This window comes from Haliotis rufescens, unplaced genomic scaffold (genome assembly GCF_023055435.1).
Source record: "Haliotis rufescens isolate VD_foot unplaced genomic scaffold, xgHalRufe1.0.p SCAF_15, whole genome shotgun sequence".
NCBI lineage: Eukaryota > Metazoa > Mollusca > Gastropoda > Lepetellida > Haliotidae > Haliotis > Haliotis rufescens.
Window position 1 is genome coordinate 8,742,912 of NW_025963835.1, and position 27,013 is coordinate 8,769,924.

Sequence of the window (27,013 nt, forward strand, 5' to 3'; positions counted from 1 at the left end):
AATCATGGAGGGTTCTGTCCCGTTGATTACTTTAATCATGGAGGGTTCTGTCTGATGATTACTTTAATCATGGAGGGTTCTGTCTCGTTGATTACAAAAAATCATGGAGGGTTCTGTCCCGTTGATTACTTTAATCATGGAGGGTTCTGTCCCGTTGATTACTTTAATCATGGAGGGTTCTGTCTCGTTGATTACTTTAATCATGGAGGGTTCTGTCCCGTTGATTACTTTAATCATGGAGGGTTCTGTCTGATGATTACTTTAATCATGGAGGGTTCTGTCTCGTTGATTACAAAAAATCATGGAGGGTTCTGTCCCGTTGATTACTTTAATCATGGAGGGTTCTGTCCCGTTGATTACTTTAATCATGGAGGGTTCTGTCTCGTTGATTACTTTAATCATGGAGGGTTCTGTCTCGTTGATTACTTTAATCATGGAGGGTTCTGTCTCGTTGATTACTTTAATCATGGAGGGTTCTGTCTCGTTGATTACTTTAATCATGGAGGGTTCTGTCTGATGATTACTTTAATCATGGAGGGTTCTGTCTCGTTGATTACAAAAAATCATGGAGGGTTCTGTCCCGTTGATTACTTTAATCATGGAGGGTTCTGTCCCGTTGATTACTTTAATCATGGAGGGTTCTGTCCTGTTGATTACTTTAATCATGGAGGGTTCTGTCCTGTTGATTACTTTAATCATGGAGGGTTCTGTCCTGTTGATTACTTTAATCATGGAGGGTTCTGTCCTGTTGATTACTTTAATCATGGAGGGTTCTGTCCTGTTGATTACTTTAATCATGGAGGGTTCTGTCCTGTTGATTACTTTAATCATGGAGGGTTCTGTCCTGTTGATTACTTTAATCATGGAGGGTTCTGTCCCGTTGATTACTTTAATCATGGAGGGTTCTGTCCTGTTGATTACTTTAATCATGGAGGGTTCTGTCCTGTTGATTACATTAATCATGGAGGGTTCTGTCCCGTTGATTACTTTAATCATGGAGGGTTCTGTCCTGTTGATTACATTAATCATGGAGGGTTCTATCTGTTGATTACTTTAATCATGGAGGGTTCTGTCCCGTTGATTACTTTAATCATGGAGGGTTCTGTCCCGTTGATTACTTTAATCATGGAGGGTTCTGTCCCGTTGATTACTTTAACCATGGAGGGTTCTGTCCTGTTGATTACTTTAATCATGGAGGGTTCTGTCTGATGATTACTTTAATCATGGACTAGCTTTAATGTATATAAGTGTACGTCACATATGGCATCACTCCATATGCCATGTCAGATCATTTCTTGTAGTGTATATGTCCAACCTAATGGTGAGTTCTTCTGTCACTGTTGTGGAATTTATAGATAAATACAATTTGACTGGATGATGATAATGATAATGCTAGTGATGATAGCATAAGCCCGTTTCATATTCCACATCAAGCGTTCTCGCTTGGGTCATTTCACAAAAATAACAATACTGACACAAATGAAGAAAATGTAATTGAACTAATTGTTACTTACATCATGAACCCGCAGTAAGTTCAGTAATTAGCATCCATGCGTCCAAAAATACCACTCCAGTAGGAAGGATTGAGAAAACTATGTACAAGAAAAAACTGCCATGTCTTCTGGACAAGTACAGTAACAGCCCGAGTTGGCCAGATTGTTCATGTTTACAGCAACATGTCACCAGGCGTCACAGACTGGGATCGCCAATGACAACATGACATACAGTCAGCATAGGGTGTTATGAAATGCGCAGCTGTGACTGCCAATTACATCAGATGTTTCCATAGAAAATTATAACAACTTTCCTCTGTATGTTTGTGTGTTTAATCCTACTTACTAAATTTATATAATAAACTAGTTACACTCGTGTATACACCATTGAGGGTGTGGACAGGTACAACGTGGTGTTTACAAGAGTGGCACGTCTCTTTAGCCCACCTGACTTATAACGAAATAATGGCGACAATGTTTCAAGTGGGATTGATATTCTGTGAACATCTTTGGAAACGCCACAGCTGGGATAATGTATGCGGAGATTCAGCTCCATAGGCCTTGATATCGGAAATGTAACGTTAAAGACGGTGTACAACGCGCCATGTACAACGCGCCATGACAAACGTTCACTTTGCACTCAATCGGGTGAACTAACAGGAATGTAGCGAAAGAAAGCTACCCAGTCTGGACAACATCCGTCTATCAATCACCTACGGGTAGTAATACGCTATATTCGTCCTTATGAAGACAGGTACTGTGTTTTCTTTTACTTCACCTGATCGTAATGTGAATATTGTGTAACACGTTGAGCTGGTTATTCAAACGTAAGCATTCTCTACAAGGACAGTAATGACTGGGCTGCGTATGACATTGTGGAATCCGGAGTATGTCTAGATCAGACAGTCAGTGGCACCTTGGTGTGTTACAGAGAATAGAAACACCATTGTGTATTACAGGGAATAGAAACGCAATGGTGTATTGCAGGGTATAGAACCGCAATGGTGTATTACAGGGAATAGAAACACATTGATGTATTACAGGGAATAGAACCGCAATGGTGTATTACAGGAAATAGAAACACCATGATGTATTACAGGGAATAGAAACACCATGGTGTATTACAGGGAACAGAAACACCATGGTGTGTTACAGGGAACAGAAACACCATGGTGTATTACAGGGAATAGAAACACCATGGTGTATTACAGGGAATATAGAAACACCATGGTGTATTACAGGGAATAGAAACACCATGGTGTGTTACAGAGAATAGATACACCATGGTGTATTACAGGGAACAGAAACACCATGGTGTATCACAGGGAAGAGAAACACCATGGTGTGTTACAGGGAATAGAAACACCATGGTGTATTACAGAGAATAGAAACACCATGGTGTATTACAGGGAACAGAAACACCATGGTGTATTACAGAGAATAGAAACACCTTGGTGTATTACAGAGAACAGAAACACCATGGTGTATTACAGGGAAAAGAAATACCATGGTGTATTACAGGGAATAGAAACACCATGGTGTATTACAGGGAATAGAAACACCGTGGTGTATTACAGGGAATAGAAACACCATGGTGTATTATAGGGAATAGAAACACCTTGGTGTGTTACAGAGAATAGAAACACCATGGTGTATTACAGGGAATAGAAACACCATGATGTATTACAGGGAATAGAAACACCATGGTGTATTACAGGGAACAGAAACACCATGGTGTGTTACAGGGAACAGAAACACCATGGTGTATTACAGGGAATAGAAACACCATGGTGTATTACAGGGAATATAGAAACACCATGGTGTATAACAGGGAATAGAAACACCATGGTGTATTACAGGGAATAGAAACACCATGGTGTATTACAGGGAACAGAAACACCATGGTGTGTTACAGGGAACAGAAACACCATGGTGTATTACAGGGAATAGAAACACCATGGTGTATTACAGGGAATATAGAAACACCATGGTGTATAACAGGGAATAGAAACACCATGGTGTGTTACAGAGAATAGATACACCATGGTGTATTACAGAGAACAGAAACACCATGGTGTATTACAGGGAAGAGAAACACCATGGTGTATTACAGGGAATAGAAACACCATGGTGTATTACAGAGAATAGAAACACCATGGTGTATTACAGGGAACAGAAACACCATGGTGTATTACAGGGAACAGAAACACCATGGTGTATTACAGAGAATAGAAACACCATGGTGTATTACAGAGAATAGAAACACCTTGGTGTATTACAGAGAACAGAAATACCATGGTGTATTACAGGGAATAGAACCGCAATGGTGTATTACAGGAAATAGAAACACCATGGTGTGTTACAGGGAACAGAAACACCATGGTGTGTTACAGGGAACAGAAACACCATGGTGTGTTACAGGGAACAGAAACACCATGGTGTGTTACAGGGAACAGAAACACCATGGTGTATTACAGGGAATAGAAACACCATGGTGTATTACAGGTAATATAGAAACACCATGGTGTATTACAGGGAATAGAATCACCATGGTGTGTTACAGAGAATAGATACACCATGGTGTATTACAGGGAACAGAAACACCATGGTGTATTACAGGGAAGAGAAACACCATGGTGTATTACAGGGAATAGAAACACCATGGTGTATTACAGAGAATAGAAACACCATGGTGTATTACAGGGAACAGAAACACCATGGTGTATTACAAGGAACAGAAACACCATGGTGTGTTACAGGGAAAAGAAACACCATGGTGTATCACAGGTAACAGAAACACCATGGTGTATTACAGGTAACAGAAACACCATGGTGTATTACAGAGAACAGAAACACCATGGTGTATTACAGGGAACAGAAACACCATGGTGTGTTACAGGGAACAGAAACACCATGGTGTATTACAGGGAACAGAAACACCATGGTGTGTTACAGAGAATAGAAACACCATGGTGTATTACAGGGAATAGAAACACCATGGTGTATATCAGGGAATAGAAACACCATGGTGTATTACAGAGAATAGAAACACCATGTTGTATTACAGGGAATAGAAACACCATGGTGTATTACAGAGAATAGAAACACCATGGTGTATTACAGGGAACAGAAACACCATGGTGTATTACAGGGAATAGAAACACCATGGTGTATTACAGGGAATAGAAACACCATGGTGTATTACAGGATAGAGAAACACCATGGTGTGTTACAGGGAACAGAAACACCATGGTGTTTTACAAGGAACAGAAACACCATTGTGTGTTACAGGGAACAGAAACACCATGGTGTGTTACAGGGAACAGAAACACCATGGTGTGTTACAGGGAACAGAAACACCTTGGTGTGTTACAGAGAATAGAAACACCTTGGTGTATTACAGGGAATAGAAACACCATGGTGTATTACAGGGAATAGAAACACCTTGGTGTATTACAGAGAATAGAAACACCATGGTGTGTTACAGGGAACAGAAACACCATGGTGTGTTACAGAGAATAGAAACACCATGGTGTGTTACAGAGAATAGAAACACCATGGTGTATTACAGGGAACAGAAACACCATGGTGTATTACAGAGAACAGAAACACCATGGTGTGTTACAGGATACAGAAACACCATGGTGTATTACAGGGAACAGAAACACCATGGTGTATTACAGGGAACAGAAACACCATTGTGTGTTACAGGATACAGAAACGCCATTGTGTGTTACAGGATACAGAAACACCATGATGTATTACAGGGAACAGAAACACCATGGTGTATTACAGGGAACAGAAACACCATTGTGTGTTACAGGATACAGAAACACCATGGTGTATTACAGGATACAGAAACACCATGTTGTGTTTCAGGGAACAGAAACACCATTGTGTGTTACAGGGAACAGAAACACCATGGTGTATTACAGGGAACAGAAACACCATTGTGTGTTACAGGATACAGAAACACCATTGTGTGTTACAGGGAACAGAAACACCATGGTGTATTACAAGGAACAGAAACACCATTGTGTGTTACAGGGAACAGAAACACCATGGTGTGTTACAGGGAACAGAAACTGCTGCTTGATAAAACCTCTTACCTGTCAGACATAAAGTATCGCACCGGAAAAATAATGTGTTGATGCATTTTAACAACTAAAGACCTGAGTAGACAATGGACACCATAATCACGCAGCTGCTGACAACGTACATTGAGTTGGCAGCGGAGTGTACACTGTCTACATGTTGGTAACTGTCATCGGATCGTGGACGGGAGGGGGTTGGAGGGCCTGGGGTGGGGTCAACTGTGACGAGAGTGGAGACATTGTCATTGGATAATTGGCCTTTACGGGCTGACGTAGTCCTATCTACACTTGGTAAGTTCTTACACGGAAACATATCTTGCCTGATCTGAAGCGTCACTAAGGCTTTCCTGACATCATTTTTAGCAAATCTCCAGCTAAGTTTATCACACTCTCCCGCCCTCATGATTAGAGCCTCTAGTTTCTTCAGGTGGTTGAACACAATGCAACGAGCATCACTCTCATCAATGGTATTCTGAATAAGCACAATTTTCTCCCAGTATTGCCCTTCAAATACAGCTATACACTTATACTCATTGATCAAAGGTGCTGAGAGGCATTCAGTAAAATCCATTCTGAGACGACTGTGCTCCTTGCAGTCTTCATACATGCTGCCGGGGCAGGTGTGGCCATCCTGAAATGTTGCCTGTATGGTATAGGCTGATGTCAAGTTGCAAGCGACACTTACTGGGCGCGGGTACTCCGCAACTATAGGCTTCTTTGTGTCAAAATGTGACCTATAAAGGTCGGATATTGGGTCTAAATCAGCAGTAAACTTTCTCTTGTCACATGCAGATGCGCTTAGCTGGGCGTCAACGATGGGCCAGACGAGACTCTGACTGAGACTGTACGCTAACACAGAGGGGCCGAGTTTCTTGAGCTTCACACAGTTGTACCTGGGCCGACAACCATTCTGTGTAACTGACACAGTACTGTAGATATGTTTGGAGGCAGATGGGCTGCCACTAAATACCATACACTGGAAAGTGCCGACATGTTGTATGGTCATCATAGATTCAGTGATTTCCACAGCTTTGGTTCCATCTCTATCCACAAGGGTGAACGAGCCTCGGTAATTCCTGGGGTAGGAACATATGGCAGCAGGCCTCCGCGGGTCACAGGCTCGGCATGTCTTCATACACTGTCTGCGAGTGTAACTATTACAAGGCATATCGGCACATTCAGGGTACTCATCAGCGCACAGATTGTTGTACACAACTCGCTCTAAGAATATATTCAGATACGTTACAGTTTCCATTTCATGGTCGTCTGTCTCAACACAGGCCGCGTCAGTGAACAGTATGGCATGCTTGGTATGGTGCTCCCTTCGGGGAATCCTCAGACACCAGACGTTGTCGACGTTGTGCTTCCTCAGCACGGAGAAGTGGCTGCCTCGGGAGGACCAGCTGGCCACACATAGCGTTTCTTGGACAATGCGCATGGACACAAGAGGCAGGCAGTTTTGGGAACGGAAGTTGAACGTGACGCCCTCCCCTGCCAGACAGTCACTCTCCAGGCGCATGGGCAGGTCCATTAAGTTGCATGGATTTCTTTTCCCGTATGAGTCCTCAATCTTCATGTTGAAGCCACCTGACACAGAGCAAGGGGAGAAATCGGACTCCAAAACATGGAATGCTACCAGTAGCCAGGGGTCTGGTGTCAGACTCGTCTCAGAGCAGAGATGTTCGGGGTCTAACTTATTACCTGACTGTGACCATGCAACTTGTACTATTGACTTGCTTCTCCTGTAGAACTTCACACAGGAAAACAACATCTGATTGGACCCTTGGTCCTTCTGTACCACATACTTGTCCTTTAAGGCAACAGTACAGTTCCAATGATCTTCTGTTGCACGCAAAGTGTCTCTAATACTGATGGTGCCCCCCTGAACAGCAATCACTCTTGACCCAGGCCTGTCGTGTCTGACATGTGAGTACCACGCTTGTGTACTGTTTTGTGTCTGCATAAAATCCGGCAAGTCACAGGCATCCGTCAGCCAAGCCATCAAGATGATGACCACTACAAACCAGGGACCCATGTTCGCCACACATCGAGGGGATCTGAAACAAGTACAACATGTCATAATCATGGTAATAAATCCTAAATACGAACATAGGTTTAGGCTGCTTGATGATAGCGTGATTAATACTCACCGATTTGAAACAAATAGGATTTCTACGATACTTAGGAAGTAAGTACGCAATAACTATTAGGGGTGAAACGATACATCGGTGTATCGGTGCATCGTGAGTTTTCAGGTGACAATACGATACACGATACGTTTCTTCTGTATCGATACAAGACGAAACGCATGCTAAATTTAATTACTTACTTCTCGTTTGATAACCCCTAACCCCAGCGGGTTTGTCAGTCAAATATTGCAAAATGTGTTGAAATTAGCTTTTCAAGTTCACTACTAACAAACGCCTCCATGTTTCTAGATAGTTGCAGGTATGTGTGAGGTCCTCATGTGTGCAGATAGTTGCAGGTATATGTGACGTCTTCGTGCGTGTAGACAGTTGGAGGAATGTGTGAGGTCTTCCTGGTTGCAGATATGTTTGAGGTCTTCATGCGTGTAGATAGTTGGAGGTATGTGTGAGGTCTTCATGTGTTTAGACAGTTGCAGGTATGTGTGAGGTCTTCCTGGTTGCAGATATGTGTGAGGTCTTCGTGCGTGTAGATAGTTGGAGGTATGTGAGAGGTCTTCATGTGTTTAGACAGTTGCAGGTATGTGTGAGGTCTTCCTGGTTGCAGATATGTGTGAGGTCTTCCTGCGTGTAGATAGTTGCAGGTATGTGTGAGGTCTATATGTGTGCAGATAGTTGGAGGTATGTGTGACGCCTTCCTGCGTGTAGATAGTTGCAGGTATGCGTGACGTCTTCATGTGTGCAGATAGTTGCAGGTATGTGTGAGGTCTTCCTGGTTGCAGATATGTGTGAGGTCTTCCTGCGTGTAGATAGTTGGAGGTATGTGTGAGGTCTTCATGTGTGCAGATAGTTGCAGGTATGTGAGACGTCTTCATGTGTTTAGACAGTTGCAGGTATGTGTGAGGTCTTCCTGGTTGCAGATATGTGTGAGGTCTTCCTGCGTGTAGATAGTTGCAGGTATGTGTGAGGTATTCATGTGTGCAGATAGTTGCAGGTATGTGAGACGTTTTCCTGCGTGTAGATAGTTGGAGGTATGTGTGACGTCTTCATGTGTGCAGATAGTTGCAGGTATGTGTGACGCCTTCCTGCGTGTAGATAGTTGCAGGTATGCGTGACGTCTTCATGCGTGTAGATAGTTGCAGGTATGTGTGACGTCTTCATGTGTGCAGATAGTTGCAGGTATGTGTGAGGTCTTCCTGGTTGCAGATATGTGTGAGGTCTTCCTGCGTGTAGATAGTTGGAGGTATGTGTGAGGTCTTCATGTGTGCAGATAGTTGCAGGTATGTGAGACGTCTTCCTGCGTGTAGATAGTTGCAGGTATGTGTGAGGTCTTCATGTGTTTAGACAGTTGCAGGTATGTTTGAGGTCTTCCTGGTTGCAGATTTGTGTTAGGTCTTCATGCGTGTAGATAGTTGCATGTATTTGTGACGCCTTCCTGCGTGTTGACAGTTGCAGGTATGCGTGACGTCTTCATGTGTTTAGACAGTTGCAGGTATTTGTGACGTCTTCATGTGTGTAGATAGTTGCAGGTACGTGTAACGTCTTCATGCGTGTAAATAGTTATGGTTAATGTGTAAATAGGTATGTGTGAGGTCTTCCTGGTTTCAGAGGTCTTCATGCGTATTCACTGACGAGTCTCGTTTTCATCTCAGGACGATGGACGGATTCGAGTGTACCGACGTCGAGGTGAACGTTTCGTCAATCATTGTGTCATTGAAGAAGATCGGTTCGGGGGCTGCAGCATTATGGTATGGGGTGGGATTACAGCAAGACAGAGGACCCGTTTGATAGTGGAAGATCGAAATCTTATTCACCGCGACGAGATCATCGGCCCTATTGTTCTACCGCTTTTGCGTCGTCATGGCCCAGGCATTACCTTTCAACATGACAACGCCCGGCTTCATATTGCTCGACTTGTTGAGGATTCCCTTCAAGAAAACAATGTGACTTTCATCCCATGGCCAATCGAACACATGTGGGATGAGATGGATCGGCGCCTTCGACGTCAACCACGTCTTCCACAGACACTCCAGGAACTTCGAAACATGCTCCAGCAGATATGGACAGATATCCCACAGGACTTTGTGCGTCCATTCCCTGAGACGAAGATGTGTTGCTTGCATCGCAACCAGTGGTGGACACACACGCTATTGATTTGTAAATTGACATTTTGGCATGTTCATGGTTTTTAAAATGAAATCACGCATTTTCTGAAGTCAGTATGGCAAATTAAACCATTTGAACACTTACAGGAGTCTTTTATCTGTTGCAAACAGAAATTGTTTCAGATTTGGTAAAAAACATAACTTTGCATTAAAGCTAATTCAATGTCACAGGAACTTTTGTTGTTCAGTATATTTACACAACGACAATACCAGCAACTAGTTTAACTGTTTGAGCTCATAATAGGTCTTGTCGTGACGCATTGCAATGAACTGATGCTCTTGACCGGACCTCCTGGTGCTGTAGCCTATATTTCAAACTTACAGGTGACTTACTTCAGAATAAGGCTGATTACGCATCATACATACACACACTTTTAATCAGAAATTATGCAACCTCAGGATGCGCTTGGGAAACATGGGGACACAAAGAGCCTTTTCTTAACGGTATTTTTATCGAAACATTCATTTTTTAAGCAAGTACTATTGGAGTTTCGGTAAGAATGAGACACTTGGACTGTACCCTGTCCAACCCTAACAGTTGAATGGTGACTAAAATGTCAATGATCAGGTTTCAACAAGGATGTTGGAGGCACATGTTAATATGGAGGATGTGTGTTTACTTTCCACTTGGAGTGTCGGCCTCTGGCTAGGGCATGCTCATGCACTGTTTTGACATGAAGGAACTAACCAACCGCAATCGATATCAGCTTCAGAATTAATTTTTTTATCAGCCTCCAATTTTCAAATAACAAATTGCAAATACAAGACTTTATCTCAACAAAGAAATGAGCATGAGAGATAAGACGCTCGTCTTCTCTGTTGCAGAGCCAGTACATTCATCAGTTCTTTCGGTGTTGGAAACGCAAGCAAGAATGAAATCTCAACTATTTCAGCAAAAACTTGAAAGCGAATGATGAATTGTGCCCTGTGGGAATATTTCTAACTATGTAGAGGTTAATGTAATCACGTCTAGCGAGGAGGGTGCTTAACTTTAACTGCCCGTCCTTGCTGGTCGATAACTGGAAAGATTGTTTCTCCACCTTTGTATTAGCGTGTTTATTGTGTTTACTGCACGTCTGGTCAACTACAGTCGCAAGATAAAACACAGGCCTGGGACATAAATCATGTTCATGTTTCGGATCGTGCCCACATAATTGGTGTGACTGATCTGCTCTCATTCCAGCAGCGAGAACACTCAAGCTGAAGGAAAGGAGGAGGGAGGCACCTGTTCATGTCGCTGTGCTCAGATGATGCTTCTTGTCGCAATACAGAGCACTTCTTCATATACGCCAGTCTTTACATTTAACTGGGAAGTCGACGTAAGACTTGACATCATATAGAGGAAACGCATAGTTATTTAACATCATTGGTTAAATAGTCTTTGTGACTGGTCTGAGGCGGTCTTGTAAACGTTGTCACAACTCATCACACTTGGAGTTATTTACAACTGAACATCAGATGGTCACAATAAAGATCTAATTGTCACACACAAATGTTTCCACGAAATATTTCTGTGTAACGTTAGAAGGTGTAACGACTCATTGGAAACATGTGTTAGTAGCGGGGTGTACGGGTTTTTACAAGCTGAACGTTCGTGCACTCTCCACGACCTTCAGTCTCGATGTGTAAATCACAGTACACACTGCTAGTGACACATGTAACACTCACAGTACACACTGCCTGTAACACATGTAACACTCACAGTACACACTGCCTGTAACACGTCCGAGGATCTGTGCCTAAATTAAGAAATGAACGACGAGTGGGGGTTGTTTATCGTACAATTAAAACACTGGGAGAATAGACCATGAGGGGCGCAGCCTTCCATCAATTAATGATGATTTCATCATGAATTTATTATCAGTATTATTAGTATTAGTATTATTATTAGCAGTGGTATTTGTATTAATATTATAAATGTGCCAATTCTGTCTTCAGGCACGTATACAAGACTGATATGTCCATAAAGTCCACCACAGTGCAAAATAAGGAGGACCAGTGCGATTTTATATAAACGGGGGTGTACCACAAGTATCCTATGCAAGGAGCAGTTCGCCCATCACCCCACTAACATCCTATACAAGAAACAATTCGCCCATCAATTTTGCTAAGGAGTAAACCGATCCAATAGACCCAGTTGTATCCTATACAAGAAGCAGTTTACCAATCAACCCACGAGCATCCTATACAAGAAGCAGTTTACCTGCCAACCGCCTAGCATCCTACACAGGAACCAGTATTATCCTATACAAGGAGCAGTTTACTTGCCAATCCACTAGCATCCTGAACAGGAAGCAGTTTACCTGCCAACCGACTAGCACCCTATACAAGATGCAGTTTACCTGCCAACCCACTAGCACCCTATACAAGAAGCAGTTTACCTGCCAACCCACTAGCACCCTATACAAGAAGCAGTTTACCTGCCAACCGACTAGCACCCTATACAAGAAGCAGTTTACCTGCCAACCGACTAGCACCCTATACAAGAAGCAGTTTACCTGCCAACCCATTAGCATCCTGTACAAGAAGCAGTTTACTTGCCAAACCAGTATTATCCTATACAAGGAGCAGTTTACTTGCCAATCCACTAGCATCCTATACAAGAAGCAGTTTACCCGCCAACCCACTAGCATCTTATACAAGAAGCAGTTTACCCATCAACCCACTAGCCTCCTATACAAGAAGCAGTTTACCTGCCAACCCACTAGCATCCCATACAGGAAGCAGTTTACCTGCCAACCAACTAGCATCCTATACAAGAGGCAGTTCACCTACCAACCAACTAGCATCATATACAAGAAGCAGTTTACCTGCCCACCGACTAGCACCCTATACAAGAAGCAGTTTACCTGCCATCCCACTAGCAACCTACACAAGAAGTAGTTTACCTGCCAATCCACTAGCATCCCATACAACGAGCAGTTTATTGGAAACATGTGTTAGTAGCGGGGTGTACGGGTTTTTACAAGCTGAACGTTCGTGCACTCTCCACGACCTTCAGTCTCGATGTGTAAATCACAGTACACACTGCTAGTGACACATGTAACACTCACAGTACACACTGCCTGTAACACATGTAACACTCACAGTACACACTGCCTGTAACACGTCCGAGGATCTGTGCCTAAATTAAGAAATGAACGACGAGTGGGGGTTGTTTATCGTACAATTAAAACACTGGGAGAATAGACCATGAGGGGCGCAGCCTTCCATCAATTAATGATGATTTCATCATGAATTTATTATCAGTATTATTAGTATTAGTATTATTATTAGCAGTGGTATTTGTATTAATATTATAAATGTGCCAATTCTGTCTTCAGGCACGTATACAAGACTGATATGTCCATAAAGTCCACCACAGTGCAAAATAAGGAGGACCAGTGCGATTTTATATAAACGGGGGTGTACCACAAGTATCCTATGCAAGGAGCAGTTCGCCCATCACCCCACTAACATCCTATACAAGAAACAATTCGCCCATCAATTTTGCTAAGGAGTAAACCGATCCAATAGACCCAGTTGTATCCTATACAAGAAGCAGTTTACCAATCAACCCACGAGCATCCTATACAAGAAGCAGTTTACCTGCCAACCGCCTAGCATCCTACACAGGAACCAGTATTATCCTATACAAGGAGCAGTTTACTTGCCAATCCACTAGCATCCTGAACAGGAAGCAGTTTACCTGCCAACCGACTAGCACCCTATACAAGATGCAGTTTACCTGCCAACCCACTAGCACCCTATACAAGAAGCAGTTTACCTGCCAACCCACTAGCACCCTATACAAGAAGCAGTTTACCTGCCAACCGACTAGCACCCTATACAAGAAGCAGTTTACCTGCCAACCGACTAGCACCCTATACAAGAAGCAGTTTACCTGCCAACCCATTAGCATCCTGTACAAGAAGCAGTTTACTTGCCAAACCAGTATTATCCTATACAAGGAGCAGTTTACTTGCCAATCCACTAGCATCCTATACAAGAAGCAGTTTACCCGCCAACCCACTAGCATCTTATACAAGAAGCAGTTTACCCATCAACCCACTAGCCTCCTATACAAGAAGCAGTTTACCTGCCAACCCACTAGCATCCCATACAGGAAGCAGTTTACCTGCCAACCAACTAGCATCCTATACAAGAGGCAGTTCACCTGCCAACCCACTAGCAACCTACACAAGAAGTAGTTTACCTGCCAATCCACTAGCATCCCATACAACGAGCAGTTTACCTGCCAACCCACTACCATCCTATACAAGAAGCAGTTTACCCATCAACCCACTAGCCTCCTATACAAGAAGCAGTTTACCTGCCAACCCACTAGCATCCCATACAGGAAGCAGTTTACCTGCCAACCAACTAGCATCATATACAAGAAGCAGTTTACCTGCCCACCGACTAGCACCCTATACAAGAAGCAGTTTACCTGCCAACCCACTAGCAACCTACACAAGAAGTAGTTTACCTGCCAATCCACTAGCATCCCATACAACGAGCAGTTTACCTGCCAACCCACTACCATCCTATACAAGAAGCAGTTTACCCATCAACCCACTAGCATCCTATACAAGAAGCAGTTTACCTGCCGACCCACTAGCATCCTATACAAGAAGCAGTTTACCTGCCAACCCACTAGCATCCTATACAAGAAGCAGTTTACCTGCCAACCAACTAGCATCCTATACAAGAAGCAGTTTACCCATCAACCCACTAGCATCCTATACAAGAAGCATTTTACCTGCCAACCCACTAGCATCCTATACAAGAAGCAGTTTACCTGTCCATCCACTAGCATCCTATAAAAGAAGCATTTTACCTGCCAACCCATTAGCATCCTATATAAGAAGCAGTTTACCTGCCCACCCACTTGCATCCTATACAAGAAGCAGTTTACCTGCCAACCCAATAGCATCCTATACAAGAAGTAGTTTACCTGCCAACCCACTTGCATCCTATAAAAGAAGCAATTTACCTGCCCACCCATTAGCATCCTATACGAGAAGCAGTTTACCTGCCCACCCACTGGTATTCTCTACAAGGAGCAGTTTACCCGCCCATCCACTAGCATCCTATACAAGAAGCAGTTTACCTGCCAACCCACTAGCATCCCATACAAGAAGCAGTTTACCTGCCAACCCACTAGCATCCTATACACGAAGCAGTTTACCTGCCAACCCACTGGTATTCTCTACAAGGAGCAGTTTACCTGCCAACCCACTAGCATCCTATACAAGAAGCGGTTTACCTGCCCACCCACTTGCATCCTATACAAGAAGCAGTTTACCTGCCCACCCATTAGCATCCTATACAAGAAGCAGTTTACCTGCCAACCCACTGGTATTCTCTACAAGGAGCAGTTTACCCGCCCATCCACTAGCATCCTATACAAGAAGCATTTTACCTGCCAACCCACTAGCATCCTATACAAGAAGCAGTTCACCTGCCCACCCACTAGCATCCTATACAAGAAGTAGTTTACCTGCCCACCCACTAGCATCTTATACAAGAAACAGTTTACCTGCCCACCTACTGGTATTCTCTATAAGGAGCAGTTTACTCGCCCACCCACTAGCATCTTATACAAGAAGCAGTTTACCTGCCAACCCACTAGCACCCTATACAAGAAGCAGTTTACCTGCCAACCGACTAGCACCCTATACAAGAAGCAGTTTACCTGCCAACCGACTAGCACCCTATACAAGAAGCAGTTTACCTGCCAACCCATTAGCATCCTGTACAAGAAGCAGTTTACTTGCCAAACCAGTATTATCCTATACAAGGAGCAGTTTACTTGCCAATCCACTAGCATCCTATACAAGAAGCAGTTTACCCGCCAACCCACTAGCATCTTATACAAGAAGCAGTTTACCCATCAACCCACTAGCCTCCTATACAAGAAGCAGTTTACCTGCCAATCCACTAGCATCCCATACAGGAAGCAGTTTACCTGCCAACCAACTAGCATCCTATACAAGAGGCAGTTCACCTGCCAACCCACTAGCAACCTACACAAGAAGCAGTTTACCTGCCAATCCACTAGCATCCCATACAACGAGCAGTTTACCTGCCCACCCACTACCATCCTATACAAGAAGCAGTTTACCCATCAACCCACTAGCCTCCTATACAAGAAGCAGTTTACCTGCCAACCCACTAGCATCCCATACAGGAAGCAGTTTACCTGCCAACCAACTAGCATCATATACAAGAAGCAGTTTACCTGCCCACCGACTAGCACCCTATACAAGAAGCAGTTTACCTGCCAACCCACTAGCAACCTACACAAGAAGTAGTTTACCTGCCAATCCACTAGCATCCCATACAACGAGCAGTTTACCTGCCAACCCACTACCATCCTATACAAGAAGCAGTTTACCCATCAACCCACTAGCATCCTATACAAGAAGCAGTTTACCTGCCGACCCACTAGCATCCTATACAAGAAGCAGTTTACCTGCCAACCCACTAGCATCCTATACAAGAAGCAGTTTACCTGCCAACCAACTAGCATCCTATACAAGAAGCAGTTTACCCATCAACCCACTAGCATCCTATACAAGAAGCATTTTACCTGCCAACCCACTAGCATCCTATACAAGAAGCAGTTTACCTGTCCATCCACTAGCATCCTATAAAAGAAGCATTTTACCTGCCAACCCATTAGCATCCTATATAAGAAGCAGTTTACCTGCCCACCCACTTGCATCCTATACAAGAAGCAGTTTACCTGCCAACCCAATAGCATCCTATACAAGAAGTAGTTTACCTGCCAACCCACTTGCATCCTATAAAAGAAGCAATTTACCTGCCCACCCATTAGCATCCTATACGAGAAGCAGTTTACCTGCCCACCCACTGGTATTCTCTACAAGGAGCAGTTTACCCGCCCATCCACTAGCATCCTATACAAGAAGCAGTTTACCTGCCAACCCACTAGCATCCCATACAAGAAGCAGTTTACCTGCCAACCCACTAGCATCCTATACACGAAGCAGTTTACCTGCCAACCCACTGGTATTCTTTACAAGGAGCAGTTTACCTGCCAACCCACTAGCATCCTATACAAGAAGCGGTTTACCTGCCCACCCACTTGCATCCTATACAAGAAGCAGTTTACCTGCCCACCGCCTAGCATCCTATACAAGAAGCAGTTTACCTGCCAACCCACTGGTATTCTCTACAAGGAGCAGTTTACCCGCCCATCCACTAGCATCCTATACAAGAAGCATTTTACCTGCCAACCCACTAGCATCCTATACAAGAAGCAGTTCACCTGCCCACCCACTAGCATCCTATACAAGAAGTAGTTTACCTGCCCACCCACTAGCATCTTATACAAGAAACAGTTTACCTGCCCACCTACTGGTATTCTCTATAAGGAGCAGTTTACTCGCCCACCCACTAGCATCTTATACAAGAAGCAGTTTACCTGCCAACCCACTGGTATTCTCTTCAAGGAGCAATTTACCCGCCCATCCACTAGCATCCTATACAAGAAGCAGTTTACCTGCCATCCAATAGGATCCTATACAAGAAGCAGTTTACCTGTCCATCCACTAGCATCCTATACAAGAAGCATTTTACCTGCCAACCCACTAGCATCCTATACAAGAAGCAGTTTATCCATCATCCCACTTGCATCCTATACAACGAGCAGTTTACCTGCCAACCCACTAGCATCCTATACAAGAAGAAGTGTGTCCATCATCCCACTAGCACCCTATAGTAGAAGCAGTTTACCTGCCAACCCACTAGCATCCTATACAAGAAGCAGTTTACCCATCAACCCACTAGCATCCTATACAAGAAGCAGTTTACCTGCCCACCCACTAGCATCCTATACAAGAAGCGGTTTACCTGCCCACCCACTAGCATCCTATACAAGAAGCAGTTTACCTGCCAACCCACTAGCATCCTATACAAGAAGCAGTTTACCCATCAACCCACTAGCATCCTATACAAGAAGCAGTTTACCTGCCCACCCATTAGCATCCTATACAAGAAGCAGTTTACCTGCCAACCCACTGGTATTCTCTTCAAGGAGCAATTTACCCGCCCATCCACAAGCATCCTATACAAGAAGCATTTTACCTGCCATCCAATAGGATCCTATACAAGAAGCAGTTTACCCATCAACCCACTAGCATCCTATACAAGAAGCAGTTTATCCATCATCCCACTAGCATCCTATACAAGAAGCAGTTTATCTGCCAACCCACTAGCATCCTATACAAGAAGCAGTTTACTCATCAACCCACTAGCATCCTATACAAGAAGCAGTTTACCTGCCCACCCACTAGCATCCTATACAAGAAGCAGTTTACCCATCAACCCACTAGCATCCTATACAAGAAGAAGTTTATCCATCATCTCACTTGCATCCTATACAACGAGCAGTTTACCTGCCTACCCACTAGCATCCTATACAAGAAGAAGTGTGTCCATCATCCCACTAGCACCCTATAGTAGAAGCAGTTTACCTGCCAACCCACTAGCATCCTATACAAGAAGCAGTTTACCCATCAACCCACTAGCATCCTATACAAGAAGCAGTTTACCTGCCCACCCACTAGCATCCTATACAAGAAGCGGTTTACCTGCCCACCCACTAGCATCCTATACAAGAAGCAGTTTACCTGCCCACCCATTAGCATCCTATACAAGAAGCAGTTTACCTGCCAACCCACTGGTATTCTCTACAAGGAGCAGTTTACCCGCCCATCCACTAGCATCCTATACAAGAAGCATTTTACCTGCCAACCCACTAGCATCCTATACAAGAAGCAGTTCACCTGCCCACCCACTAGCATACTATACAAGAAGTAGTTTACCTGCCCACCCACTAGCATCTTATACAAGGAACAGTTTACCTGCCCACCTACTGGTATTCTCTATAAGGAGCAGTTTACTCGCCCACCCACTAGCATCTTATACAAGAAGCAGTTTACCTGCCAACCCACTGGTATTCTCTACAAGGAGCAGTTTACCCGCCCACCCACTAGCATCCTATACAAGAAGCAGTTTACCTGCCAACCCACTGGTATTCTCTTCAAGGAGCAATTTACCCGCCCATCCACTAGCATCCTATACAAGAAGCATTTTACCTGTCATCCAATAGGATCCTATACAAGAAGCAGTTTACCCATCAACCCACTAGCATCCTATACAAGAAGCAGTTTATCCATCATCCCACTTGCATCCTATACAAGAAGCAGTTTATCTGCCAACCCACTAGCATCCTATACAAGAAGCAGTTTACTCATCAACCCATTAGCATCCTATACAAGAAGAAGTTTATCCATCATCCCACTTGCATCCTATACAAGAAGCAGTTTACCTGCCAACCCACTAGCATCCTATACAAGAAGAAGTGTATCCATCATCCCACTAGCACTCTATACAAGAAGCAGTTTACCTGCCAACCCACTGGCATCCTATACAAGAAGTAGTTTACTCATCAACCCACTAGCATCCTATACAAGAAGCAGTTTACCTGCCCACCCACTAGCATCCTATACAAGAAGCAGTTTACCTGCCCACCCACTAGCATCCTATACAAGAAGCATTTAATCTGCCAACCCACTAGCATCCTATACAAGAAGTAGTTTACTCATCAACCCACTAGCATCCTATACAAGAAGCAGTTTACCTGCCCACCCACTAGCATCCTATACAAGAAGCAGTTTACCTGCCCACCCACTAGCATCCTATACAAGAAGCATTTAATCTGCCAACCCACTAGCATCCTATACAAGAAGCAGTTTACTCATCAACCCACTAGCATCCTATACAAGAAGAAGTTTATCCATCATCCCACTTGCATCCTATACAAGAAGCAGTTTACCTGCCAACCCACTAGCATCCTATACAAGAAGAAGTGTGTCCATCATCCCACTAGCACCCTATACAAGAAGCAGTTTACCTGCCAACCAACTAGCATCCTATACAAGAAGCAGTTTACCCATCAACCCACTAGCATCCTATACAAGAAGCAGTTTACCTGCCCACCCACTAGCATCCTATACAAGAAGCGGTTTACCTGCCCACCCACTAGCATCCTATACAAGAAGCAGTTTACCTGCCAACCCACTGGTATTCTCTACAAGGAGCAGTTTACCTGCCCATCCACTAGCATCCTATACAAGAAGCATTTTACCTGCCAACCCACTAGCATCCTATACAAGAAGCAGTTCACCTGCCCACCCACTAGCATCCTATACAAGAAGCAGTTTACCTGCCCACCCACTAGCATCTTATACAAGAAACAGTTTACCTGCCCACCTACTGGCATTCTCTATAAGGAGCAGTTTACTCGCCCACCCACTAGCATCCTATACAAGAAGCAGTTTACCTGCCAACCCACTGGTATTCTCTACAAGGAGCAGTTTACCCGCCCACCCACTAGCATCCTATACAAGAAGCAGTTTACCTGCCAACCCACTGGTATTCTCTTCAAGGAGCAATTTACCCGCCCATCCACTAGCATCCTATACAAGAAGCATTTTACCTGCCATCCAATAGGATCCTATACAAGAAGCAGTTTACCTGCCCACCCACTAGCATCCTATACAAGAAGCATTTTACCTGCAAACCAACTAGCATCCTATACAAGAGGCAGTTTACCTGCCCACCCACTAGCATCTTATACAAGAAGCAGTTTACCTGCCCACCCACTAGCATCTTATACAAGAAGCAGTTTACCTGCCCACCCACTAGCATCCTATACAAGAAGCAGTTTACCTGCCAACCCACTGGTATTCTCTACAAGGAGCAGTTTACCCGCCAACCCAACAGTATCCAGTACAAGAAGCAGTTTACCCTTCAACCCAACAGTATTCTCTACAAGGAGCATTTCACCAATCAAACCACTAATTGCTTTACTGTCTCTGTCACCGAACACTGATCTATTCATTGCAAGAGTTTAAGGAGCTCCAGCTATAGTATTCTTATTGGGGGTTATAATGAACCGAGTCCTTAATGACTGCTTTATTTATTGACAACATGTCAAAAACACTTGTTAGATAAAGTCAACACGAGAAAACGTCCTTACTAGCAAGGTATGTAATCAGTCAGCCTGTGAGTCCGCCAGACAGACAGCACACATGCATCAATGGCCACACACCCGTACTTGTACTTCGTTCATATGTACCACCCTCCAAAGGTATTGATTATATAGCTGCACGAATCTCAAAAGATAATTAGTTTCACTACTACCGTATTTATGAGTGACTAATATTGTGTGTAATCAAGTAGCTGAGAGATGGTCTGCCTGCGGCGGTCGAGGAAATACGCCTATGTGGTAACACTAGCCGAACACCAGACACCCATTCACCCCTGTTCTGACAAAGATTATCGCGTGCCTTGGATTCGGAAACCGGGGTATATTTTGCAGAACCAATTCCATTATATATAAACGGGAAAGAGGTGTACTTGACACTTAAACAGACCATAAAGTCCTCCGCCACTGACACCGAACGTGGCATCCTTTCACTGCATCCTCCTGAAAAAACAACCTCCACCAACAAAAACCCAACCCATACCCATTTAACTCGTGTATAAAGCGCGAGGATTGAGTTCGTTAGCGTTGTGCTTGCCTCTTCTTCTCGAAAATCCAACAACATTGATTTCAGAATAAACGTTCTCATCAGTTCTGCAATGCTAGAGATACAAAAAGTGAAAAACGTTCCCTGGCGGCATGCGTGTGTCATGTAAAACACTAATTACTTGTGTTATGAAACTTCATCGTCACTGATTGAATCTAATTAAAGCTGCATGCTGCGAGTCTGGTTTCGCCGCTCTGCTTTCCAGGAAGATCTATAACGGTTGAGAAAAACGTCTACAAAGAAAAGTAATGAAATCTGGTATTGGTTTTCCTGGAAGTACAGTTGTACAAGGTGGATACAGTCAGGAGTCGCCTGTAATAGACCTACCATCTGTGGGTGCTCGGACGCCGCAATACGGTGTTAGTTATTTGAGGCAAACAAGGCAATCAATATTGGCCATTGGCTGTATAAGACAGAAAGGGGACACCGCACAAAACCTGTATGTGCTTGATTAGGTGCAATCTATGGACACCTTCTTGCTTGCAATGAACGATTCAGTTTGGGAGAATACATTGTGTATGCAGTATTCCAGCAACAAGGCGGAAGTTACTCATGATGATAGTATAATGCAGCACCTCAAGGTGCTTATCCAAGACCACAGATTACTGGAGAATCCAAAGCAACAGATACACAGTAGTAATGTGTTTAGATCTAAACACAAACCTTGACACGTTCCTTGTCCCATACTTGCGTCTTGCCATGTTAATAACCAAAACATAATCGATATATCAATATTCATGACTGGCATATATGGGCAGTTTCATCAAGACTTTTACTGGCCGCTCTGCTGTTGTGCGAAGGTAACATATTTACAGTAAACATATTTACAGTAGGATATCATCACCACCAAGGGCATCCAAGTTGAAAAATGTCAATTCAATTCCACAATCAATTACATTTGCATGATGATACAGTTGTCACGCGGGGGCTATACAACTTAAAATATCATAATATACTTAAGTGAAAAAACAATTCAATGCCGACATTCAACCAGAAACATCCCCACCCACACCTGCACCCTCAACTACACCTGCACCCTCAACCACACCCACACCCACACCCTCATCACCCATCCCATCCACACTCGTCCTCCCACCACCACCTGCCACCCCTCTACTGCCACCCCACCCACCCACAGAAAGCCAATGGAAGCCCTCCTCCTTACCACAAGCATGCTCTTCTTGTCTTCGCAGGGTCACATATCATTGGGCCACCTGGGGACAGCTATGTTTCCCTGGATACACACACTATCACGTATAGGTTGAATGGTGAACGTGAAATTGGATATCCAGAGTCATATATCCACAAGAGTCTCAAAGGTCAGCGCCATATCACGTTTTGTTATAAATGTCATATAGCAGTGGCAAACCTTCACATCACAGGAATATTGTCTCGGCGAAATCCTCTTGGAGGAACCCTGCAACCAAACCGAGACTTTGGAATGTCCAACGTGATTTAAGCAAGATTGGGAGATATCAACATATATTTCTTATTAAAATGATTTTTAAAAAAATCGGTTCAGCATATCGTTGCCAGGGTAACTCTTGATTACAGTAAGAAGCGAGTGATGTATCCACCCTGTGTTCGAGTTTTAACTTTGATAAATAAAACAACTCTGTGTGGTACAGGGCCATCGGTCAAGTTATTGCTATTGTTATCAAAGACAAGTATTGCATCTTTAGTTATGTCATATATATCAACTGTGTATCTAAAAACAACTGTGTGCTTTGATGAGTCTTAGTTCTTCACTTCACAATGTACCATGGAAAACGGGTTTTTTTCTTAATAACTTAAACCAAGATCAAAATTCGATAGAAAAACTGTAAATAGATTAAATGCCTAATATAGTCAGCTTGGTATTCGTCTCATTACTGCAAACGTTTTTTACATAAAAGATTCTAAGGCGATGCATTATGACCTTCTTCATAGAGAGGAGGTGTATGATATTTGTCTTACATCTGAAAAAAATCAGCTTACCTTTTGCTGTGTGAAAAATATGCTTATCCAAGGGAAGAAATTCACTGAAGGATCAAAGTTCAATATCAGTTCCGATTTTCTAAGAAATACCTTTGTGACTTGACTCTGAATCACGAGCCTTGTCCTCAACATAGCATAAGCGCATACGGCCAGTCGTGTTTAATTTCCGGTGTGTGCCAAACTTAAACACAAATCTTAATATCATACCCTAGCAAACTAGATGAGATGACGTGTTACTGCTGCTAGGGTTGAAAACCCAGTGTTGTGTGGTATTGACGTGAGGTGCTGGAGACTGGAGGGCCGTGCTGGCTTTGCGTGACATGTCTGCCAAGACTCCTGACCAATCAGGTCTGGGGAAGGTCGATATACCATATCCCGCGGTAGAGTATCTTAATCAGATAATACGTACGTGTACAAATCTGTATTGATTAGAACAGCTGTCTTGGAATATAATTCCTCAGCAAGGTTAGACCAGAATCCAGTGGGCTAAGAGGCATCGCGAGAACAACTTAAAAGTTGCTCATTGCCTGCCCCCAGTAACACAACGCAGAGAGCCTCTGCATGTCTGAGTGAAGCTGTTTTACTGCCGCCCCGATAGCGACATAACAGACACGGTGATGGTGACCTAAACAAATGGTCTTTAACATCGTTAAAGCTGAATTAAAATTAGAAGACTAATCAGGAAATATCGAATTTGTAACGTGAATGGCGTATCTCCACAGAACCAAACTTTAACTCGACTTAACAATAACCATGCTGATACAATGTATGTAACTCACTTAGTTGTATTTTCCGACGTAAGGCACCAAGCTGACCTGTGTTGTATTTCCCGACGTAAGGCACCAAGCTGACCTGTGTTGTATTTTCCGACGTAAGGCACCAAGCTGACCTGTGTTGTATTTCCCGACGTAAGGCACCAAGCTGACCTGTGTTGTATTTCCCGACGTAAGGCACCAAGCTGACCTGTGTTGTATTTTCCGACGTAAGGCACCAAGCTGACCTGTGTTGTATTTCCCGACGTAAGGCACCAAGCTGACCTGTGTTGTATTTCCCGACGTAAGGCCCAAAACTGACCTGTGCTGTATTTCCCGACGTAAGGCACCAAGCTGACCTGTGTTGTATTTCCGAACGTAAGGCACCAAGCTGACCTGTGTTGTATTTCTTGACGTAAGGCACCAAGCTGACCTGTGTTGTATTTCCGAACGTTAGGCACCAAGCTGACCTGTGTTGTAAATCCAGCCAGAAGGCACCAACCTGACCTGTGTTGTATTTCTCGACGTAAGGCACTAAGCTGACCTGTGTTGTATTTCCCGACGTGAGGCCCAAAACTGACCTGTGCTGTATTTCCCGACGTAAGGCACCAAGCTGACCTGTGTTGTATTTCCGAACGTAAGGCACCAAGCTGACCTGTGTTGTATTTCTCGACGTAAGGCACCAAGCTGACCTGTGTTGTATTTCCGAACGTTAGGCACCAAGCTGACCTGTGTTGTATTTCTCGACGTAAGGCACCAAGCTGACCTGTGTTGTATTTCCGAACGTTAGGCACCAAGCTGACCTGTGTTGTAAATCCAGCCAGAAGGCACCAAGCTGACCCGTGTTGTATTTCCCGACGTTAGGCACCAAGCTAACCTGTGTTGTATTTCCCGACGTTAGGCACCAAGCTGACCTGTGTTGTAAATCCAGCCAGAAGGCACCAACCTGACCTGTGTTGTATTTCTCGACGTAAGGCACTAAGCTGACCTGTGTTGTATTTCCCGACGTGAGGCCCAAAACTGACCTGTGCTGTATTTCCCGACGTAAGGCACCAAGCTGACCTGTGTTGTATTTCCGAACGTAAGGCACCAAGCTGACCTACGTGTATTTCCGAACGTTAGGCACCAAGCTGACCTGTGTTGTAAATCCAGCCAGAAGGCACCAAGCTGAGCTGTGCTGTATTTCCCGATGTAAGGGTTTGGTTTGGTTTGGTTGTTGTTTAACGCCGCACTCAGCAATACTCCAGCTATATGACGGCGGTCTGTAAATAATCGAGTCTGGACCAGACAATCCAGTGATTAATATCATGAGCATCGACCCACGCAATTGGGATCGATGACATGCATCAACCAAGTCAGCGAGCCTGACCACCCGATCCCGTAAGTCGCCTTTTACGACAAGCATAGTCACCTTTTACGACAAGCATGGGTTGCTGAAGACCTATTCTACCCCGGAATCTTCACGGGTTCCCGATGTAAGGCACCTAGCTGACCTGTGTTGTATTTCCCGACGTAAGGCACCACGCTGACCTGTGTTGTATATCAAGCCAGAAGGCACCAAGCTGACCTGTGTTGTATTTCCCGACGTAAGGCACCAAGCGGACCTGTGTTGTATTTCTTGACGTAAGGCACCAAGCTGACCTGTGTTGTATATCCAGCCAGAAGGCACCAAGCTGACCTGTGTTGTATTTCCCGACGTAAGTTACCAAGCTGACCTGTGTTGTATTTCCCGACGTAAGGCACCAAGCTGACCTGTGTTGTATTTCTTGACGTAAGGCACCAAGCTGACCTGTGTTGTATATCCAGCAAGAAGGCACCAAGCTGACCCGTGTTGTATTTCCCGACGTAAGTTACCAAGCTGACCTGTGTTGTATTTCTCGACGTAAGGCACCAAGCTGACCTGTGTTGTATTTCCCGACGTAAGGCTCCAAGCTGACCTGTGTTGTATATCCAGCCAGAAGGCACCAAGCTGACCTGTGTTGTATATCCAGCCAGAAGGCACCAAGCTGACCTGTGTTGTATTTCCCGACGTAAGGCACCAAGCTAACTCGTGTTGTATATCCAGCCAGAAGGCACCAAGCTGACCCGTGTTGTATATCCAGCCAGAAGGCACCAAGCTGACCTGTGTTGTATTTCCCGACGTAAGGCACCAAGCGGACCTGTGTTGTATTTCTCGACGTAAGGCACCAAGCTGACCTGTGTTGTATATCCAGCCAGAAGGCACCAAGCTGACCTGTGTTGTATTTCCCGACGTAAGTTACCAAGCTGACCTGTGTTGTATTTCTCGACGTAAGGCACCAAGCTGACCTGTGTTGTATTTCCCGACGTAAGGCACCAAGCTGACCTGTGTTGTATTTCCCGACGTAAGGCACCAAGCTGACCTGTGTTGTATATCCAGCCAGAAGGCACCAAGCTGACCCGTGTTGTATATCCAGCCAGAAGGCACCAAGCTGACCTGTGTTGTATTTCCCGATTGACACACTACCAGTGTAGAAGCTCAAAGTAAAGTTTCCTTACGCCGAAACCTACATGTACACAGCAGATAAGGGAACACAACCGAGAAGATTTGTAATACCGACGGTTAACCACTCACTTATTGTTCACCACATAAATCACCATGTAATGAACACTGCGTCAACAAAATTTGGATATTGAGTTTCACTCTTCAACAAATACTGGACATCTATAGATTTAATGTTTGCCTAACATGTCAACATTATAACCTTTGACATCCCATGACATCTAGTCAGGCTATCAAACGGAACCGATGAATGACAAATAG

At 44.1% G+C, this 27,013-nt stretch overlaps 1 protein-coding gene and 1 pseudogene across 4 annotated transcripts in view; both read right to left on the bottom strand.

The window, feature by feature from the left end:
• Positions 1-1,476: 1,476 nt before the first annotated feature.
• LOC124121195 overlaps positions 1,477-27,013 on the bottom strand; it is a 34,087-nt gene continuing 8,550 nt past the window's right edge. Inside the window, exons 1-3 of one of the 4 annotated variants that reach the window (XM_046484180.2) lie at positions 24,259-24,906; positions 22,668-22,919; positions 1,477-7,644 (exon numbers count right to left, since the gene is read on the bottom strand). In XM_046484180.2, coding sequence (XP_046340136.1) covers positions 5,658-7,622 — 1,965 coding nt within the window. In that variant the 5' untranslated portion in view covers positions 7,623-7,644; positions 22,668-22,919; positions 24,259-24,906 and the 3' untranslated portion in view covers positions 1,477-5,657. Of the gene's footprint in view, positions 7,645-22,667; positions 22,920-23,479; positions 23,761-24,258; positions 24,907-27,013 lie in introns of those variants that run through there. The other 3 variants (XM_048396113.1, XM_048396112.1, XM_046484179.2) reach the window with 3 other exon arrangements.
• On the bottom strand, positions 14,033-14,694 carry LOC125380006 (annotated as a pseudogene).